General features: G+C 20.9%; 4 protein-coding genes across 4 annotated transcripts in view; 3 read left to right on the top strand and 1 right to left on the bottom strand. All coding sequences in view use genetic code 6, as the record gives it.

Moving 5' to 3' along the window:
* Positions 1 to 4,198, top strand: part of TTHERM_00964310 (transmembrane protein, putative) — a gene marked incomplete at both ends in the record, with an annotated part of 18,029 nt that extends 13,831 nt beyond the window's left edge. Inside the window, 11 exons of the mRNA XM_001008919.2 lie at positions 84 to 173; positions 430 to 519; positions 786 to 875; positions 1,121 to 1,210; positions 1,472 to 1,561; positions 2,160 to 2,249; positions 2,451 to 2,540; positions 3,031 to 3,120; positions 3,394 to 3,483; positions 3,730 to 3,819; positions 4,078 to 4,198. Of these exons, the coding sequence (XP_001008919.2) occupies positions 84 to 173; positions 430 to 519; positions 786 to 875; positions 1,121 to 1,210; positions 1,472 to 1,561; positions 2,160 to 2,249; positions 2,451 to 2,540; positions 3,031 to 3,120; positions 3,394 to 3,483; positions 3,730 to 3,819; positions 4,078 to 4,198 (1,021 nt within the window). The remainder of the gene's footprint in view (positions 1 to 83; positions 174 to 429; positions 520 to 785; positions 876 to 1,120; positions 1,211 to 1,471; positions 1,562 to 2,159; positions 2,250 to 2,450; positions 2,541 to 3,030; positions 3,121 to 3,393; positions 3,484 to 3,729; positions 3,820 to 4,077) is intronic.
* A 2,245-nt stretch (positions 4,199 to 6,443) lies between these two features.
* TTHERM_000963272 (kinase domain protein) lies at positions 6,444 to 10,443 on the top strand (the record flags this gene model as incomplete). The annotated part of the gene is made up of 11 exons (XM_012795849.1): positions 6,444 to 6,876; positions 7,741 to 7,932; positions 7,991 to 8,046; positions 8,100 to 8,156; positions 8,209 to 8,487; positions 8,791 to 8,853; positions 8,933 to 9,323; positions 9,509 to 9,697; positions 9,753 to 9,811; positions 9,862 to 9,939; positions 9,994 to 10,443. The coding sequence occupies 11 exons, from the start codon at positions 6,444 to 6,446 to the stop codon at positions 10,441 to 10,443; spliced, it is 2,247 nt and encodes a 748-aa protein (XP_012651303.1).
* A 3,520-nt stretch (positions 10,444 to 13,963) lies between these two features.
* Positions 13,964 to 18,369, top strand: TTHERM_000963261 (kinase domain protein; the record flags this gene model as incomplete). The annotated part of the gene is made up of 11 exons (XM_012795848.1): positions 13,964 to 14,017; positions 14,079 to 14,353; positions 14,606 to 14,695; positions 14,923 to 15,012; positions 15,629 to 15,718; positions 15,953 to 16,042; positions 16,296 to 16,385; positions 16,623 to 16,712; positions 16,976 to 17,065; positions 17,313 to 17,350; positions 18,341 to 18,369. 11 exons carry the CDS (start codon positions 13,964 to 13,966, stop codon positions 18,367 to 18,369), a joined length of 1,026 nt encoding a protein of 341 aa, XP_012651302.1.
* Positions 18,370 to 20,001: 1,632 nt separating this feature from the next.
* Positions 20,002 to 20,417, bottom strand: TTHERM_000963250 (hypothetical protein; the record flags this gene model as incomplete). The annotated part of the gene is made up of 2 exons (XM_012795847.1): positions 20,002 to 20,211; positions 20,340 to 20,417. The coding sequence occupies 2 exons, from the start codon at positions 20,415 to 20,417 to the stop codon at positions 20,002 to 20,004; spliced, it is 288 nt and encodes a 95-aa protein (XP_012651301.1).
* Positions 20,418 to 20,422: the final 5 nt, after the last annotated feature.

Genomic DNA, 20,422 nt, shown 5'->3' with positions numbered 1-20,422 from the left:
TTCGAAATAAAGGGGGCGGTATAGGATTCGAACCCCCGATATCACTGCTAAGACCCTCCGACTCGCCCACTCGAGTCGCTTAGCCCTTCTGAAATTGGTGATGAAGGTGCATCAATCTTAGGTTCTGTTTTAGAAAAGTGCATTAATCTCTCAAATTTGACATTTAACCTTAAGTAAAAACAGTTTATTTGTTTTGGATTGTGATATTTTTAATTGTAAAAACTAATTTAAAACAATAGAGCTCTTTTTTTTTTCTTTTTATTGTGCTTGCTTTTTTTTGTTTTTTTCTTTGTTTGTTAATTTAACTTATCATTTTATTTTCAAATTTTGCTTTTATTTTAAATTAATCTTATTATTTCATATTATTTCTTCATTTTTTCCTTCTAATTAACTATTTAATGATATATTTTTTCTTCAATATTTAAAAAGTAACAATAAAATTGGTGCAATGGGTGCATCAGGCTTAGGTTCTGGTTTAGCAAAGTGCATTAATCTCTCAAATTTGACACTTGACTTTCGGTAAAAACAGTTTATTTGTTTTGGATTGTGATATTTTTAATTGTAAAAACTAATTTAAAGCAATAAAGCTCTTTTTTTCTTTTTCTTTTTTATTATGCTTACTTTTTTTTGTTTTTTTTCTTTGTTTGTTAATTTAACTCATCATTTTATTTTCAGATTTTGCTTTTATTTTAAATTAATCTTATTATATAATTTTTTTTCTTCATTTTTTCCTTCTAATTAACTATTTAATGATATATTTTTTCTTCAAAATTTAATATAAAAAGTGATAATGAAATTGGTGAAGAAGGTGCATCAGGCTTAGGTTCTGCTTTAGCAAAGTGCATTAATCTCTCAAATTCGACACTTAAACTTCCGTAAAAACAGTTTATTTGTTTTTGACTGTGATATTTTTAATTGTAAAAACTAATTTAAAACAATAAAGCTCTTTTTTTCTTTTTCTTTTTATAATGCTTGCTTTTTTTGTTCTTTTTTGTTTGTTAATTTAACTCATCATTTTATTTTCAACTTTTGCTTTTATTATTAATTAATCTTATTATTTCATATTTTTTCCTTCTATTTAACTATTTGATGATATATTTTTTCTTCAATATTTAAAAAGTTTCAATTAAATTGGTGCAATGGGTGCATCAGGCTTAGGTTCTGGTTTAGCAAATTGCATTAATATCTCATATTTGACACTTGATCTTCAGTAAAAACAGTTTATTTGTTTTTGATTACTATATTTTTAATTATAAAAACTGATTAAATACAATAAAGCTCTTTTTTCTTTTTTTTTATTGTGCTTGTTTTTTTTTTGTTCTATTTTTCATTGTTAATTTAACTCATCATTTTATTTTCAACTTTTTACTTTTATTATTAATTAATCGTATTATTTCATATTTTTTCTTCATTTATTTTTTCCTTCTATTTAACTATTGAATCATATATTTTTCCTTCAATATTTAAAAAGTGGAAATGAAATTGGTGAAGAAGGTTCATCAGGCTTAGGTTTTGGTTTAGCAAAGTGCATTAAACTCTCAAATTTGACACTTTCACTTTAGTAAAAACAGTTTATTTGTTTTGGATTGTGATATTTTTTATTATAAAAATTAATTTAACTCATATACACGGGCTAGCTAACTTTAATGAATGTGAAATTATATAATTAAACCAAGAAAAATTTCTTAAAGTGGGATATTAAAAACCTCTAAAAAAGATAAATTAATGAGATATAGATTAATTTGATTATACTTTATTTAAGAGATAAAATCAAAAAAATAGAGTGAGTTTTAAAAATATAGCACTTAATATTTGATAAAATAATACCTCTACCCCCAGAGGGGCTATAGGTCAAATTTAAAAAAATTTTTGACACTTTTAAAAACAGTTAAAGAATTTCATTTATAAAATTAATAAAAAATTTTTCATTCTAATTCTCCCCTATATAAAAGGTTAAAACAATAAACTCTTTTTTCTTTTTCTTTTTATATTTATTTTTATTGTGCTTGCTTTTTTTTTTTGTTATTTCTTTGTTTGTTCATTTAAATCATCATTTTATTTTTAACTTTTGCTTTTATTACTAATTAACCTTATTATTTCATATTTTTTCTTTCTAATTAACTATTTAATGAAATATTTTTTCTTCAATTTTTAAAAAGTGAAAATTAAATTGGTGATCAAGGTTTATCAAGCTTAGGTTCTGGTTTAGCAAAGTGCATTAAACTTTCAAATTTGACACTTAACCTTGAGTAAAAACAGTTTATTTGTTTTGGATTGTGATATTTTTAATTATAAAAACTAATTTAAAACAATAAAGCTCTTATTTATTATTCTTTTTATTATGCTTGCTTTTTTTTGTTCTTTATTTGTTTGTTAATTTAGTTCATCCTTTTATTATTAATTAATCTTATTATTTCATATTTTTTCTTCATTTATTTTTTATTAAAAAGTGCAAATTAAATTGGTGCAATGGGTGCATCAGGCTTAGGTTCTTGTTTAGCAAAGTGCATTAATCTCTCAAATTTGACACTTGACCTTGAGTAAAAACAGTTTATTTGTTTTTGATTGTGATATTTTTAATTATAAAAACTAATTTAAAACAATAAAGCTCTTTTTTCTTTTTCTTTTTATTGTGCTTGCTATTTTTTTGTTCTTTCTTTTTGTTAATTTAGTTCATCCTTTTATTTTTAACTTTTGCTTTTATTATTAATTAATCTTATTTATTATTTCATATTTTTTCTTCATTTATTTTTTCCTTCTAATTAACTAACTATTTAATGATCAGTTTATTTGTTTTGGATTATGATATTCTTAATTGTAAAAACTAATTTAAAACTATAAAGCTCTTTTTTCTTTTTATTTTTATTGTGCTTTATTCTTTCTTTCTTTGTTTATTTAACTCATCATTTTATTTTCAACTTTTTCTTTTATTATTAATTAATTAATCTTATTATTTCATATTTTTTCTTCATTTATTTTTTCCTACTAATTAACTATTTAATGATATATTTTTCTTCAATATTCAAAAAGTGAAAACTAAATTGGTGATGAAGGTGCATTAGGCTTAGGTTTTGGTTTAGCAAATTGCATTAATCTCTCAAATTTGACACTTTTACTTATGTAAAAACAGATTATTTGTTTCGGATTGTGATATTTTTAATTGTAAAAACTAATTTAAAACAATAAAGCTCTTTTTTCTTTTTCTTTTATTGTGCTTGCTTTTTTTGTTCATTCTTTCTTTCTTTGTTAATTTAACTCATCATTTTATTTTCAACTTTTACTTTTATTATTAACTAATTAATCTTATTATTTCATATTTTTTCTTCATTTATTTTTTACTTCTAATTAACAATTTAATTATTTAATGATATGTTTTCTTCAATATTTAAAAAGTCACAATAAAATTGGTGCAATGGGTGCATTAGGCTTAGGTTCTAGTTTAGCAAAGTGCATTAATCTCTCAAATTTGAAACTTAAACTTAAGTAAAAACAGTTTATTTATTTTGGATTGTGATATTTTTTTTTGTAAAAGCAAATTTAAAACAATAAAGCTCTTTTTTCTTTTTGCTATTATTATACTTGCTTTTTTTGTTCTTTCTTTCTTTGTTAATTTAATTCATCATTTTATTTTCAACTTTTACTTTTTATTATTAATTAATCTTTTTTATTATTTCATATTTTTTCTTCATTTATTTTTTCCTTCTATATTTTTTTTCAATATTTAAAAAGATACAATATAATTGGTGATGAAGGTGCATCAGGTTTAATTTTTGGTTTAGCAAAGTGCATTAATCTCACAAATTTGGCACTTAACCTTTGGTAAAAATAGTTTATTTGTTTTGTATTGTGATATTTTTAATTATAAAAACTAATTTAAAACAATAAAGCTCTTTTTTCTTTTTATTTTTATTTTTATTGTGCTTGCTTTTTTCTTTCTTTGTTAATTTAACTCATAATTTTATTTTCAACTTTTACTTTTATTATTAATTAATTAATCTTATTATTTCATATTTTTTCTTCATTGTTTCCTTCTAATTAACAATTTAATGATATATTTTTTCTTCAATATTTAAAAAGTGAAAACTAAATTAGTGATGAAGGTGCATCATGCTATGGTTCTGGTTTAGCAAAGTGCATTACTCTCTAATATTTGACACTTAACCTTGAGTAAAAACAGTTTATTTGTTTTGGATTGTGATATTTTAAACTATAAAAACTAAAATTAAACAAAAAAGCTCTAAGAATTTATTTGATAGCTTTTATTTGATTTATTTTTTTATATTTTTATTCCACTAATTTTATTTTATTTATTTATTTAAAATTTACACAAATTTATAAAAAAATTTGTAGCTATATGAATTAATCATAATCATTCAAAGTAATAAGCAAGTGTGTTTAATCAAAAAGATTAGTTGTCTTTAAAAAAGAATTCTGGTGATAAACAAGTGGTGAAAAAAGGATGAATAAATATTAAATCTTTTAATAATTTAATATTAAATAGATAGATTTTTTTATTTATTTTATATTAAAAAATATCATTCATATTTTTGTAATTATTTATAAAAAATAAAAAAAATAAAAAATTAAATTTACTTAAATAAATTAATTCCTATTAAGCAAACCCACTAATTTCTCCAAAAACAATCAAATAATTTGAAACTTTTAGTGTTATATTATTTTTTATTTAATTATATAAATGCCAAGCTTTTATATGCCATTTATATTTTAATCTTAAATATTACCCATCAATCATATTTCTAACCTATTTTTATTTATCATGATTAATTAAATACAATCATTTAAATAAAATATCAGGGAGAAATCAAATTTTACTTTTTAAATTTTATTATAATTTTAATTTATTGTAGAATTTTTTAAATTTTAATTTCTTAGAAAGTACATTTTATATAAATTAAATAAATTTTTTTAAAAATAAACCAATAAAAAAATTTTAATTTTATAAAAGTTTTATCTAGAAAATTATAAAATATTGATCAAAATTAATGATTAAAAAAATAATTTTTATATTTAGTCATTGATATCTGTAAAGTATATCAAAGTTATTCTAAATATATTCTTGCAACAATATAACAAAATAATATATAAAATATGTGTTAGCTAGAACTACAAAAATGAAATTATTATTTTAAGTATTTGAAGTTTATAACAAGCTTTTTTAGTTATATGAATGTAATTTTAATACATATTTGAGTTGTGAATAGTATATTAGTATAGAAAATATTGTGGTTTTAAGGTATTAAGTCATCTATAATTTAGTTGTAATATTTATTAGCTGAAATATGAAATATGATTAAGAAAATAATATTTATTTGTTTGTATTATAGGAAGTATTTTTTTAAAAATTGTTGTTCAAAGAAAAAAATCCTACAAATAGGTGTTCTATATAAAATTTATTATGAAATTTTTAAAAAGAAAAAATCAAAAAATTAGTTGACTACTTTAAAACGCTATTTGCCTTTATGAAAGAAAAAATTAACTTGCAAAAGATATTACTTTCTTCAGAGATTTTTTAAAACTTTTTCCTTAACAATAATTAATTAATATTGATTGATAGATATTTTTGTACGAAAATAAAAGTGCTTATCAATTTATAAATTAATTATTATTCATTCACTTAATTTTTAAATTTTAGCCTGAAATTTTGTTCCACCAAAGTAATCAAAAAAAATAAAGAGCCGAAAGCAACTAATCTAAATATGCAGATATCTAGTGAATAAATTTCTACTAACTCTATATTATCTAGCCTAAGTTAACAGCTGTAATACCTAAAATAGTGTCAAGCAAGTAGAATTTAGCTCATCAAGGTATTAATAACTATATTGAGTTTATTTGAAGCATTAATATTTTTTAGAATTAAATATTTATTATCTTATTTCTATTAATATTTTAAATGACTATGCAAATTTAAATATTTAAATGTATTTTATTTTTTAATTTTTATTTATTAAACTTACGAATATATAAAAAATAAAATAAAATAATTTATTTTATCATCAAATAAATATGGTTCATTCTTTTTAAAATAAAAATAACTTTTATTTTCTATTTTAAAATTAAGAATATTTCAATATAATAATTCAATAAATAAATTTATTTTTCTTCTTTTTAATAAACTATTAATATTATTTTATTATTTAAATGTGAATATTTAACAATAAAATTGAAGATATTTAAGTATATTTGAAAACGAATTAAAACTTCTTCTTGATAAGGCTTTTTTTTTTCAGCTAAATTAATCAAATTTCTTTGAATTAATCACTATAAATAGTGATACTCCAAATAGCTTTTGCTTATATAATTTTCACATCAAAATAAAAATACCTGCTTTTAGAAAGAAAAAAAAAACCTCTTAGCCTACTCTTAGTAAGTTAGTAACTGAACCAACCCTCCCATCAATCGCATAGCATTAATCAATAGCAAAAATGTCCAAAGCATTATAAGACTAGTTAATCAAAACAATTTCAGAAAAAATCTCCAAGGATTGCTATATTAAAAAGGCAAGTTTGAAAGAAATAATCAAATTGATGTTCAACCAGAAAACTTATTTCTCAAATTTTGAGTACTTAAACAATGGCACTTACGCTCTCATCTTGAGAGCTTAGAATACTAAGGAAAATCGCATTGTTGCCCTTAAATTCTTAACATGTTCGAATAAAGAGGACAAGAATGGTATCGAATCTCTGAAAAAAGAATATGAAATGCTTCAGAAGTTCAGCTAATCTGATTTTTTGGTAAATGTCTATGATTGCTTCTATTTAATGGAAGAAGATGTACAATAGGATAAAGATGGTAACGAAAAAATCATCTTAACAAAAGAGAAGTCCTACTTTGTCTTGGAAATGGAGCTTTGCTAGTGTAATTAACATTATAATTATCATCTATTTTTTTTTCGATTCCCAAATTATTTAAAAATTATGAAGAAGCCCATAGAATATGATGCTATTTTATTTTTTATCTCCTTTATGATTATTGAATTTCCGCCATTTTAAAAAAGCCAACAAATACATAATTTTTCTAAGTCTTTTTGGTTTTGATTAATTTTGAAGAAAAAATAGATTTGTGTTTAGCTGATTTAATTAATTTTGAAAATATAATGGAAATTGATTATTTTATTAAATTTTATTACTTTTTATTTTTAATTTCCCAGCAAAAACAGATTTTTTAATTTTCATTGAATTTTAGAAGTTTTCTTAATTAAATCTTCTAGAAGACTAATTAATCAAATTTAATAATCTATTTCACAGATATTATAATTAGAAATTTAATTTTATAATATTTTAAATTTTATTTTTTAATAATTTGCAATATTTCATGAATAAAGTTTACGTAAATTAAATTAAACATATATTTAAAAAATTTTAAATTATATAACAGAAAAACATCTTTATTTTTAATAAATTAATTTAATTTTTTATTAAATTTAAATTAAAATAAATAAAATAATTAACTAAAAAATAAAGTTTTAATATCAAATTAAAATTAATTAATAAAAATTAAATTTTTAATTCAATAGGATTTTAAAATATATAACTTAATTAAATTTTTAATTATTTAATTAAAAACATCAAAAAAATTAATTATATAATTAAATCTAATATTATTATTTTTAATTAAGAATTTTTTTTTCATTAAAATAAGTCTTCAATTTCAAATAGCAAACAATTTTGAATATTTTTCTTTTAATTTGTTAAGCAATAAAAATTTTTATTTTATCAATAGAAAATCTTAAAGAGCTCTTCGATTTTTTCAGAAATAAATAGCTACCCTCTAAAGAAATAAAGGAAATAATAGCTATTCAAATGCTAGAAGGATTGAATAACCTTCATGTCAAAAATATCATGCATAGAGACATAAAACCTCACAATTTCCTAGTTTAAGCTTCTCAAACTTATGGATTTACCATCAAAATCTGTAAAAAAAATTTTATTTTTTACAAAATTTACCAATTTAAAAATTATTAAAAATTAAGGCGATTTAGCATTTGCATCTTCAGTAACGAAATCGAAAAGTCACTACATATCAAAGGTAAAAATCAAAATATTATTTAAAAATAATCTTACATATATTTTAATATATAGAAAGGAACTGATGCTTACTTTGCTCCTGAGGTAGAAATAGGATAATCTAGGATTCAGGTTTTTAAACAAAACTAATCTTTAAATTTTTAATTTAATTTTAATTTTAAAGTCAGACCTTTTTTCTCTAGGATTAGTTTTACTTGAACTAGATAATTTGAAAGTGCTTAATGAAAATTGGATTGACTTTAATATAAAAGCAGAGATTCACTAAGGAAAAGCAATAGCTTCAAAATATTAGATTGATCGAAATTCTAATATTTATAAAATAGCCAAGATTTGCTTAAAACTAAATTATTTGGAAAGGAATACTTCAGGAGACCTGCTTTCTGAACTTATTAAACTTCATGGAAAACCATTGAAATTCACACTCACATCTATGATATTAGAAGTAATAAACGCATATACCAAATTTTATCTGGCTAATCTAATTAACCATTTAATTCAAAATATTTAATTAATTTTAAACTTTAATTCTTCTATCTTAAAATAAAAAAAATAATAATTATTAATAATAATTTCCATAAAAAACTATTAAAAGATAATAGATAGGATTAAATATCAAAAGTTTTTAAAATGAAAATATATATATTTAAAATAAGTTTTTTAATGATGAATAAATCAAAATTTTAATTGAATTCTATCACTTTACTTTTAAGAAAATAAATATTAATTATTTTTTTTTTAATGGTAGGAACAAATTCCGTAGTAAGCATAATTAATATTCAATAATATTAAAAAGATTCAAAAAAATGAGGTAAAAAAATAATAATATTTATATTTTACATTACAAATTATTAATTTTAAGCTTTTGATAACAATTTTTTTTTACTAAGCAAACTTAATTTGATGAATAAGCACAAATGTTGCTTGATGACACAGACTAATAAATAAAGAAAAAAGATATTTATCAGTAATTTACAAAAGTAGAAATACTATCCAAGCTATTAAAAAATTTGTATGAAGATAAGAAGTATGTAAATAATTTCCAAATTCTAAGTTTTGGAAGCTATGGTATGGTATTGTCTACCAAAAAAGTTAATTTAAAAAACAAGGAAATAGTACTAAAAATACAAAAAATTGCAAATGAACAATAAATTTAAAATGAAATTAGAATAATGTAACAATTGAAAACTCCTTTGGTAGTCTAGCTATATGACAATTATGTCATAGAAAAAGTTACATCACCTGAAAAATATGTAGTTTTTGAATTAGAAAAATGTTCATGTAAATTTTTATATTTTTATTTTTAACCTTGGAAATATTTTAATTTTTTATTCAATTAAATCTAAATTTTAAATAAAGTTTTTTAGTAGTATATTAGGCTATGATAGCCTGTAATATGATATAAAAATTGTTGTTGAGGTTATAATATGTATAATAATTCTATCATATAATTTATTGTAAAAAAGGTTCACTCTAGGATTATCTCGAAAGATAAGCAAAAGAAGGAGAATTTAGTGATGAAGAAAAACTAAATATTGCACTCCAAATAATTGACTCTGTCAATTATATTCATTGTTTCAATATTATTCATAGAGATATTAAACCTGACAATTTTTTGGTTAGTTTGGATGGAAATAAACTTTAAATCAAACTATGTAATTAACCTCATAATTTTTAATTTTTAATAATAATTTAAACATTTAATATAAGGTGATTTTGGCTTATCAGCTTAACTTGGAAAAAATTGTGAATAGATTAACATTTTAGATGTAAATTATTTAGTTACATCAACTAGCAAAAGATTTAAATATAATTTTAGATGGTAGGAAATTGGATATACATGGCACCTGAAATTTTGACTAAAAATGATAATGAAAATAAGATATATTCTAAAAAAGTACGTATTTTTATAAATACTTATAAATAAATATAATAAATTTTTGTTTTAAAGTCTGATTCTTACGCAGTTGGTTTACTATTATCTTTGGTTGATAACTACTTAATTTTGAAAGAAAATTTAGCAATTACTTTCATAAATATGGCTTAAAAAAAATATGATGAGCCTTTCAAAAACATAAATATTAAGAGAGATACTGAAATATTTAAATTTATTAAACTATTAGTTGTCTGGAAAAGAGTCAACAGAGCTTCTCTTTCTATTATTGTAGAATCAAATTCAAAAAAATTCAAATCAAACTAAAATGACATGAAATAAATTATATCATAGCATTATTTAGGTCCTATATAAAACTTTGAGACTGTAAACATCGGACCTGCTGCTCCATTACAAACTTAAGGTTAGATTCCAATTTAAGATATCAAGTAAAAAATATGTATATAGTATGAGAATCCAAATATAAGATATAATTAACATTTTAAATTTAAAAGAAAGTTTGAATGATTTAATATTTAATCATCCAAAATGGATACTTCCTTTCTAAAATTAAAAATTTTTTTAATTAATCACAAAATTATCGTCTAATATTACCATTTATAATAAATAAATAACCTTTATTAATTAGTTTATTAAAAAATATTTTGGGGTGGTAAGTAAAAATTGTAAAAATATCACAAATATAAAAAAATGGGAAAAATTAAAAATTGGTAAAAACATTTTGATAAATTTATAATATGTAACCCACCAATTAAATACTGTTAAAATAAAAGCTGTAAGAAAAAGTTTGTTTTTAGAACTGCCATATAAAATTTTTTTTTAATAATTCTATTATGATTGTCATTTACCAACTTAAATATTTATTAATTACCAAAGAAAATATAACGAATTTCTTTACTTACTCATCACAACACAACTAAAATAAAAACCAAAGCCATCATTTTTTACTATTCTTTCTCATTTATTTTTATTTATTTCATTATTTATTCTTAAAATTAAAGTTCGAATAATATTGGTGATAGAATAGAATAGAAATACTCATAAATATTAATGAATTCAGAAAAAATCTTAAAATTAGTTTTTATTATATTTATATATATTTTGATTTATTTTATTATGGATCTATACGGAGAGAATATAAAAATAGAAAATATTTTTAAATAAGTTTTAAATATTGGTGATGAGGGTGCAAAAAATTTAGGCACAATATTAGACAATTGCAAGTATACAGGAGCTTTGACGCTTAATTTAGAGTAAAAATTTAATTTATTGATTGATAAACTAATAATTGATTATTTTATGCTTTTGACTTAGTTATTAGCTAATTAAGTCAGCTTGTCATTTACTAACTTGCTTATTTACTAACTAACTAACCAAATAAAATATAATGAATTTCTTTAATTTCTTATTACAATAAAACTAAACTAACGAAAGCCATCATTTTTTACCATAGTTTCTCCTCTATATATATTTAATTCCTTATTTATTCTTATATTTAAAGCTCAGATTAAATTTATGTAATAAGTGCAAGAGATTTTAGCATAAAAATACCCTAGTGCAAGAATATCACAAATTTGATGCTTAATTTAAGGTAAAAAATTAATTTATTGATTGATAAACTAATAATTGATTATTTTAAGTTTTTGAATTATTTATTAGCTTTTTTAGCCAGCTTATCATTTACTAACTTGCTTATTTATTTGCTAACTAAAAATAAATATAATGAATTTTTTTAATTACTCATCACAAAACAAACTAAAATACTAATGAAATCAATTTTTTTTTACTAATTATCAGTATATCATGCGCACATATGTGCAAATAAATCAAAAACCACCTATTGCACGCATGTGCGCAATTTGTATAGCTACAGTTTATTTTTATAAAAATATAATCTTTTGTAAAGATTAGACCTTATATAACTAACTTTTAAGGAATCTAACTTTAAATTAAAAATATTTTAATACTAGAAATAAATTTAATAACAATTTTATTCACCATATTTTTTGAATTGAAACATTTAAAAAATAATAAAAAAATAAAGAAATCAAAAATTTTCTTTGAATATTTTTTATAAATTTATATCAAACAATAAGTCCTACCCAAATCCCAACCCTAAGCCCACTAATTTGAATAAAATTGATAAAATCTCTTTTAGCACGATATTTCAATTTTAATTAATCATAATTTAATTTTACCAAATTCTACCAAAATGTTCTGTTTTTAATATTTAAAAACTTATTCATTATTATTCAAAAAGGTAAAGGTTTAAAAATAACATTAAGCTTATTATTTTATATAATAATTTTTATATGTTTCGTTTGTTTCGTTATGATTGAGCGCATATGCGCAAATTTATATAAAAAGAATCCAGCACACAGTGCGTAATGTGTGAATTCAAAAAGAAATTCCCTTTTTTTACCATCCTTTATCCACCATATTTATTTAATTCGTTAATTATTCTTATATTTAAAGTTTAAATGGTGATTATAATGGTGTAGAAGATTTAGGCATAATATTTACCTGGTACAAGAATATCACAACTTTGACATTTAATTTAGAGTAAAAATTTAATTTATTGATTGATAAACTTTTAATTGATTATTTTAAGATTTTGATTTAGCTATTAGCTAATTAAACCAGCTTATCATTTACTAATTTATTTTTTTACTTACTAAACAAATGATATATAATCAATTTCTTTAATTATTCAACAGAAAAAAGCTAAAATATTAATTAAAACCATCGTTTTTTTACCTTCCTTTCTACTCCATATTAACTTAATTCGATATTTATTACTTTATTTAAAGTTTTAATAAAATTGGTGATGAGGGTGCAAAATATTTAGGCCAAATATTAGCCTAGTGCGAGAATATCACATCATTCTTATTATTTTTTAATTTTTCTTAGTTTTACTTTTTATCACCTGATTTTTTTGGTGTTTATTTATTTTTTTTAATTAATTTGTTATTTATTTTTAAAATTTAAGAAATAATAAAATTGGTGCAATAGGTGCAAGATATTTAGGTACAGGAATAGCCTTGTGCAAGAATATCACAACTTTGACTCTTAATTTAGAGTAAAATTTTAATTTATTGATTAATAAACTAATAATTGATTATTTTAAGCTTTTGACTTAGTTGTTAGCTAATTAAGCCAGTTTGTCATTTACTAAATTACCTATTTACTTATTAACAAAATTAAGTATTACGAATTTCTTTACTTACTCATAATAAAACAACTAAATACTAACGAAAGTCATCATTTTTACAATCATATCTCTAATATATCTATTTAATTCATTACTTATTCTTTAATTTAAAGTTGGAATAATATTGGTGATGAGGGTGCAAACAATTTAGGCACAGGAATAGCCGAGTGTTAGAAAATCACAACTTTGAAACTTGAATTATAGTTAAAATTTAATTTATTGATTGATAAACTAATAATTGATTATTTTAAGCTTTTGACTTATTTATTAGCTAATTAAGCCAGATTTTCTTTCTTGTTTATTTACTTACTAACCAAATAAAATATAACTAATTTTTTTTACTTACTCATCACAATACAATTAAATTACTAATGAAAGTCATCTTTTTTTACCATCTTTTCTCCTCCATATTTATTTAATTTGTTATTTATTCTTATATTTAAAGTTGGAATAACATTGGTGAATTAGGTGCAAAATATTTAGGAACAGCAATAGCCTAGTGCTAGAATATCACAACTTTGACAATTAATTTACGGTAAAAATTTAATTTATTGATTGATAAACTAATAATTGATTATTTTAAGCTTTTGACTTAGTTATTGTTTAATAAACCAGCTTTTAATTTACTAACTTCTTATTTACTTATTAACCAAATAAAATATAACGAATTTCTTTACTTACTCATCACAACACAACTAAATACCAACGAAAATCATCATTTTTTTACTATTCATTCTCCTCCATATTTATTTAATTTGTTATTTATTCTTATATTTAAAGTTTGAATAATATTGGTGAAATAGGTGCATAATATTTATGTACAGGAATAGCTTAGTGCAAGAATATCATAACTTTGACTCTTAATTTATTGTAAAAATTTAATTTATTGATAGAAAAACTAATAATTGATTATTTTAGGCTTTTGATTTAGTTATTAGCTAATTAATCCAGTTCTTAATTTCCTAAATTGCTTATTTACTTATTAACCAAATAAAATATAATGAATTTGTTTACTTATTAATCATAATACAATTAAAATACTAATGAAAATCATCTTTTTTTACCATCTTTTCTCCTCCGTATTTATTTAATTCTTTATTTATTTTTATATTTAAGTGAAAATGATATTGGTGATTTTGGTGCAAAAGATTTAGGCACAGCAATAGCCTAGTACAAAAATATTACAACTTTGACACTTGAATTATAGTAAAAATTTAATTAATTGATTAATAAACTAATAATTGATTATTTTAAGCTTTTTACTTAGTTATTAGCTAATTAAGCCAGATTTTCATTTAATAACTTACTTATTTACTTACTAACTAACTAAATAAAATATTACTAATTTATTTACTTAATCATCATCACACAACTAAAGTACTAATGAATGCCATCATATTTTAACCATCCTTTCTCCTCCATTTTTATTTAATTAGTTATTTATTCTTGTATTTAAAGTTGGAATAAGATTGGTTAAAAAGGTGCATATTATTTAGGCACAGGAATTGCCTAGTGCAAGAATATCACAACTCTGACGCTTAATTTAGAGTAAAAATTTAATTTATTGATTGATAAACTAATAATTTATTATTTTAAGCTTTTAATTTAGTTATTAGCTAATTAAACTAGCTTGTAATTTACTTATTAACCAAATAAAATATAAATAATTTATTTACTTACTCATTACATAACTACTAAATACTAATGAAAGTCATCTTTTACCATCCTTTCTCCTCCATATTTATTTAATTAGTTATTTATTCTTGTATTTAAAGTTGGAATCACATTGGTGCAATAGGTACATAAGAATTAGTCACAAGTATAGCCTAGTGCATGAATATCACAATTTTGAGGCTTAATTTAAGGTAAAAATTTAAATTATTGATCGAAAAACTAATAATTTATTATTTTATGCTTTTGACTAAGTTATTAGCTAATTTAGCTAAATTTTTATTAACTAACTTGCTTGTTTACTTACTAACAAAGAATTTACAATCAGCTTTAGGGCTAATATGTTAGTATATCTGGTCTATTATGTCAAATTTTGCCTTTCAAACATTTCACTAGAGAATTTACAATCGGAGCATTTTTAGATCAGTACAGGTAAAAAACCTCTCTGCCATACTATTTTTTCGCCTTCCAAGTATTTTCCTTGGAGGGCTACTTTTTAGACTTTTTTAAAAACATTTTTTAACAAATTTTTATTATTAAATTTATTAAAAATTTGTTAAAAAGTTTTTAAATATGTTGCCTCAAAGTAAAAAGCTAGGAAAGTGAAAAAATTTGGCATGATAGGTCGGATTTCGAACCTATTAACCAACCCTAAAATGCTCTGATTGTAAATTCTCTACTATCCAAAAAAAATTCATGAATTTCTTTACTTACTCATCACAACACATATAAAATACTAATTAAAACCATTGTTTTACCATCCTTTCTCCTCCAAGTTATTTAATTCATTATTTATTCTTATATTTTAAGTTGGAATTATATTGGTGATTATGGTGTAAAATATTTAGCCACAGTAATAGCCTAGTTCATGAAAGTCATAACTTTGACGCTTAATTTAGAGTAAAAAATTAATTTATTGATTGATTGATAAACTTATAATTGATTATTTTAAGCTTTTGAATTATTTATTAGCTAATTAAGCCAGCTTATCATTTACTAATTTGTCTATTTACTTACTAACCAAATAAAATATAACGAATTTCTTTACTAAAAATACTAACTAAAACAATCGTTTTTTTACCATCTTTTCTCCTCTTTATTTATTTAATTCGTTATTTATTCTTATATTTATAGAAATAATAAAATTGGTGCAATAGGTGTAAAACATTTCGTCACAGAAATAGCCTAGTGCAATACTATCACAACTATGGAGCTGGCTTTAGGGTAAAAATTAATTTATTGATTGATAAACTTATAGTAAATTATTTTAAGCTTTTGACTTAGTTATTAGCTAATTAAGTCAGTTTATCATTTACTAATTTGTCTATTTACTTAATAACCAAATAAAATATAACGAATTTCTTTACTTACTCATCACAATACAACTAAATACTAACAAAAGAAATCATTTTTTTACCATTCTTTCTTCTCAATATTTCAATATTTATTTAATTCGTTATTTATTTTTATATTTAAGTGAAAATGATATTGGTGATGAGGGTGCAAAACATTTAGGCACATTAATAACCTAGTAAAATAATATCTCAACTTTGACACTTGATTTATAGTAAAAAATTAATTTATTGATTGATAATCTAATAATTGATTATTTTAAGCTTTTAACTTAGTTATTATCTAATTAAACTATATTGTTATTTATTAACTTGCTTATTTACTTACTTACCAAATAAAATATAACGAATTTCTTTACTTACTCATCACATCACAACTAAATACTATAGTTTTTATACTATCCTTTCTCCTCCATATTTACTTAACTCGTTATTTATTCTTATATTTAAAGTTCGAATTATATTGGCGATGAGGGAGCAATAGATTTAGGCACAGGAATAGCCTAGTGCAAGAATATCACAGTTTTGAAGCTTAATTTAGAGTAAAAAGTTAATTTATTGATTGATTGATTGATTGATAAATTTATAATTGATTATTTTAAGCTTTTGAATTAATTATTAGCTAATAAAGCGAGCTTATCATTTACTAATTTGTTTATTTACTTAATAACCAAATAAAATATAACAAATTTCTATACTTACTCATTACAACACAAAAAAAAATACTAACGAAAGACATCATTTTTTTTTACTATCCTTTCTCCTCCATATTTATTTAATTCGTTATTTATTCTTATATTTAAAGTTGGAATATTATTGGTGCAATAGGTGCAAAAGATTTAATCACAGGAATAGCCTAGTGCAATAATATCACAACTTTGAAGTTTGTTTTAGGGTAAAAATCTAATTTATTGATTGATAAACTCATAATTGATTATTTTAAGCTTTTGACTTATTTATTAACTAATTAAGCCAGCTTATCATTTACTAATTTGTTTATTTACTTACTAACCAAATAAAATATAACGAATTTCTTTACTTACTCATCACAACACAGCTAAATACTAAAGAAAGCCATTGTTTTTTTACCATCCTTTCTCCTCCACATTTATTTAATTCGTTATTTTTTCTTTTATTTAAAGTTATAATAGTATTCGCGAGAAGCGGGCAAAAAATTAAGGTAAATTTAATTTATTGATTTATAAACTTATAATTTATTATTTTAAGCTTTTGAATTATTTATTAGCTAATTAAGCAAGCTTACCATTTACTAACTTGCTTATTTACTTATAAACCAAAAAAAATATAACGAAGTCCTTTACTTAATTATCACAATAAATTAAAATACTTACAAAATCTATCTTTTTTTACAATTCTTTGTATATTAAATTAATTAAAAAGTATCAAATACAAGGTAACAACTCATACAGTCACCATTTTATTTTTAAATGTTTAATTTTAATAAGACTACTACTACTTTAATAAAACAACACTTAAAAACTTTCATTTAAATAACAAATATTTATGTCTAAAAACAGTCAAGATATCATTTTTATTTTTATTAGACATATTTTTAAATATAAAAATTAAAATAATTAAAATTTATATAAAAAAAATCTAAACTTTCATAACTATTTATGATAAATTTATATAAAACACTAACAAAAACCCAATTTTAATATTTTATTTTGAGTAATTTTATTTTTGATAAAATAAATAAATTATATTTTAGCAATATTACCTATTTATTGATGACTATATTATTTGGTGCTTGAATATGTTTATCATAGCCTATATTAATTTTTTAAAAATAAAAGAAAACATTTTACATTTTAAATATTTTTGAATATTATTATTATTATTATATATTCTGTATTAATTGTGCTCTTTGTTTTTTACCAAAATCTTAATTTTAATGTACAAAAATTTTTGAATAAGATTCTGAGCACTTAAAACATAATTTCACTTTTTTTTAAGTTTTTAGATTTATTTAAATATTATTATTAAATAATTAAAAATTCTTTTTAAAATTATTGATAGATTTTAATTTAAACTATTATTGCTAATTAATAATTAAGTAAAATAATTTAAATTTCAAATAATAATACAAATATAATGAAAATAAATTAAGAAATATTTATTGTTGAAATTAAAACTTTTAATTTTAAAGATTAGGTAAAGATTTGGCCATTTAATTGAAAAATTTACTAGAAAAATAATTATAAGCTGTCGTAAAATATATTTAGTTAAAATTATAAAAAATTGATTTATTTTAACTAATAAAATAGGTAACTATAAATTGACAATCAACTAAAAATTAAATATTACAAACCTGATATTTAATAAATTATTAATTAAAAAGTTAAACTCTGCAAAAATGTATTTCATAAAATTATTTATTTTTTAATTTTGTTTTCATAAATTTGTTCATTTATTAAATCACAGTTATTATTTGTAATTTTATTAACACATAAAAATTTTGTTTAAATCTTAATCGGAAGTAAGTAATATTAGAAATTTTTTTTTTTAAAATCATGATTTGTTGTGATGAATTTATATAATTTATTATAAATACTATTATCTGAATCTGACAATGCCGCTTTAAATATGGCAAACAAAAGCAACATTTTTTATAAACATTAGGTATTTAGATTATTTAATATAAATTTGTTCAAAAATGTTTTTTAAAAAGTCTTAAAAAGTAGCCCTCCGAGTGAAATACTTGGAAGGCGAAAAATCAGCAAGGCAGAGAGGTTTTTACTGCCTACTGATCTAAAAAAGCCCCGATTATAAATTCTCTATTATGTTTAATCTAGAAATATTATGCTTAAAGAAAATCAATAAAGTAAAATGGAGTTGTTCTATAAATAAATATCTTAAATTAAATTGATATCAAATTATAAATTTTATTTAAAAGGGAGTTTACTATTTTTAGTATTATTATTTATATCTTTATATACCATCTGTTAATTAATTAATGACATAGCATACTAAAAGTTTATATAATTTTATCTTTACAAAAACTATATACATATTATTTTAATTATGGACTATAACAAAATGAACGAACAAGAGGTATCATTTAAATATTAAAATTTATTTATTATCATTTAAATTAAAATAAAATTTCCTAATAACATAATTTTTACACAGCATCCATTAAAAAATAAAAAAAATACTTATTTCCATCAAAAATAAGAAGCAAAAATGAATTAAAACTCAAAGATTACCTTGATTAATAGATTGAAGTTATTCTACATTCACGATTTTTACTAAATTGTAAAGGAAAGCAGAAGAAATATTCTTTTTTCTTTCTTCAGTTTTTGTATTTGGTAGCTAAATATGACACAGCTTTAAATTGATGATTCTACTTATTCTAATTTAGCTTCTAGTGATAAATAGCTCTCTAAAATATTAAGAACGATATTTTACTTAAAATCACATATGATTGCTTGTAATTTAGAAAATAGTTCTAATTGGGAGATTCCATTTCTATTCTCAATTAATTGCTTCCTATTGCTTTCTCTTCTACTTTGTTTATTTGTAAGGAGTAGTAGAACTAAAAGCTAGTTTTATTCAAAGCTTTCATAGGTTTTTTAGAATTATGAATATTTGTTTGCAATACCATCTCTTTACTTTTCCATAGCCAAATATCAATCTTACTTATCTATTGCTAATATTTTCTTAACTTTGATTTTAGGTTGATTCTCATTTCATTTATTCTTTAATATTTTAACCAATAAACTTTTTAAATTTAATATAGGACCATTATTCATTTCTGTAGATTATGATTATTCTTTCTAAAATGATGATATATTGCAAAGAAATGACTCAATATTTAATATAACCTCTTTTTATTTTGATAGCGTTCTCTGTGTTGCTAGTTGTTTTAGCAATATTTATGCTAATTCTATCATCGCTATTTTTATTAATACCTTTAAACTTATCTTTATATTAAGAAATCACACATTTGTTGATAAGAAGATATGTAGATGGTCTATCATTCTTACTTTTTTCAGGATAATAATGAGTTTCTCTAATCTTATATATAGCTAAAATAATTACAAGTTAAATGTTTTTTTCTTAATAGCAATTGTTTCTTTTCCTATCAGCTATAAGCTTGGGAATGTAGTTTTCTTGGAATGGTATACTTTTATAAATTTAAGTACTTCTGAATCTAATTTCAATTCAGTAAGTTCGAATATTTTTAGATTCGTTTAAGGTGAAAATAATAGATATGTAGACATCTATT

Source organism: Tetrahymena thermophila (assembly GCF_000189635.1).
Source record: "Tetrahymena thermophila SB210 genomic scaffold scf_8254796, whole genome shotgun sequence".
Taxonomy (NCBI): Eukaryota; Ciliophora; class Oligohymenophorea; order Hymenostomatida; family Tetrahymenidae; genus Tetrahymena; species Tetrahymena thermophila.
Note: the sequence above shows the minus strand (reverse complement) of the source record. Positions and strands in the feature narration are given on the sequence as shown.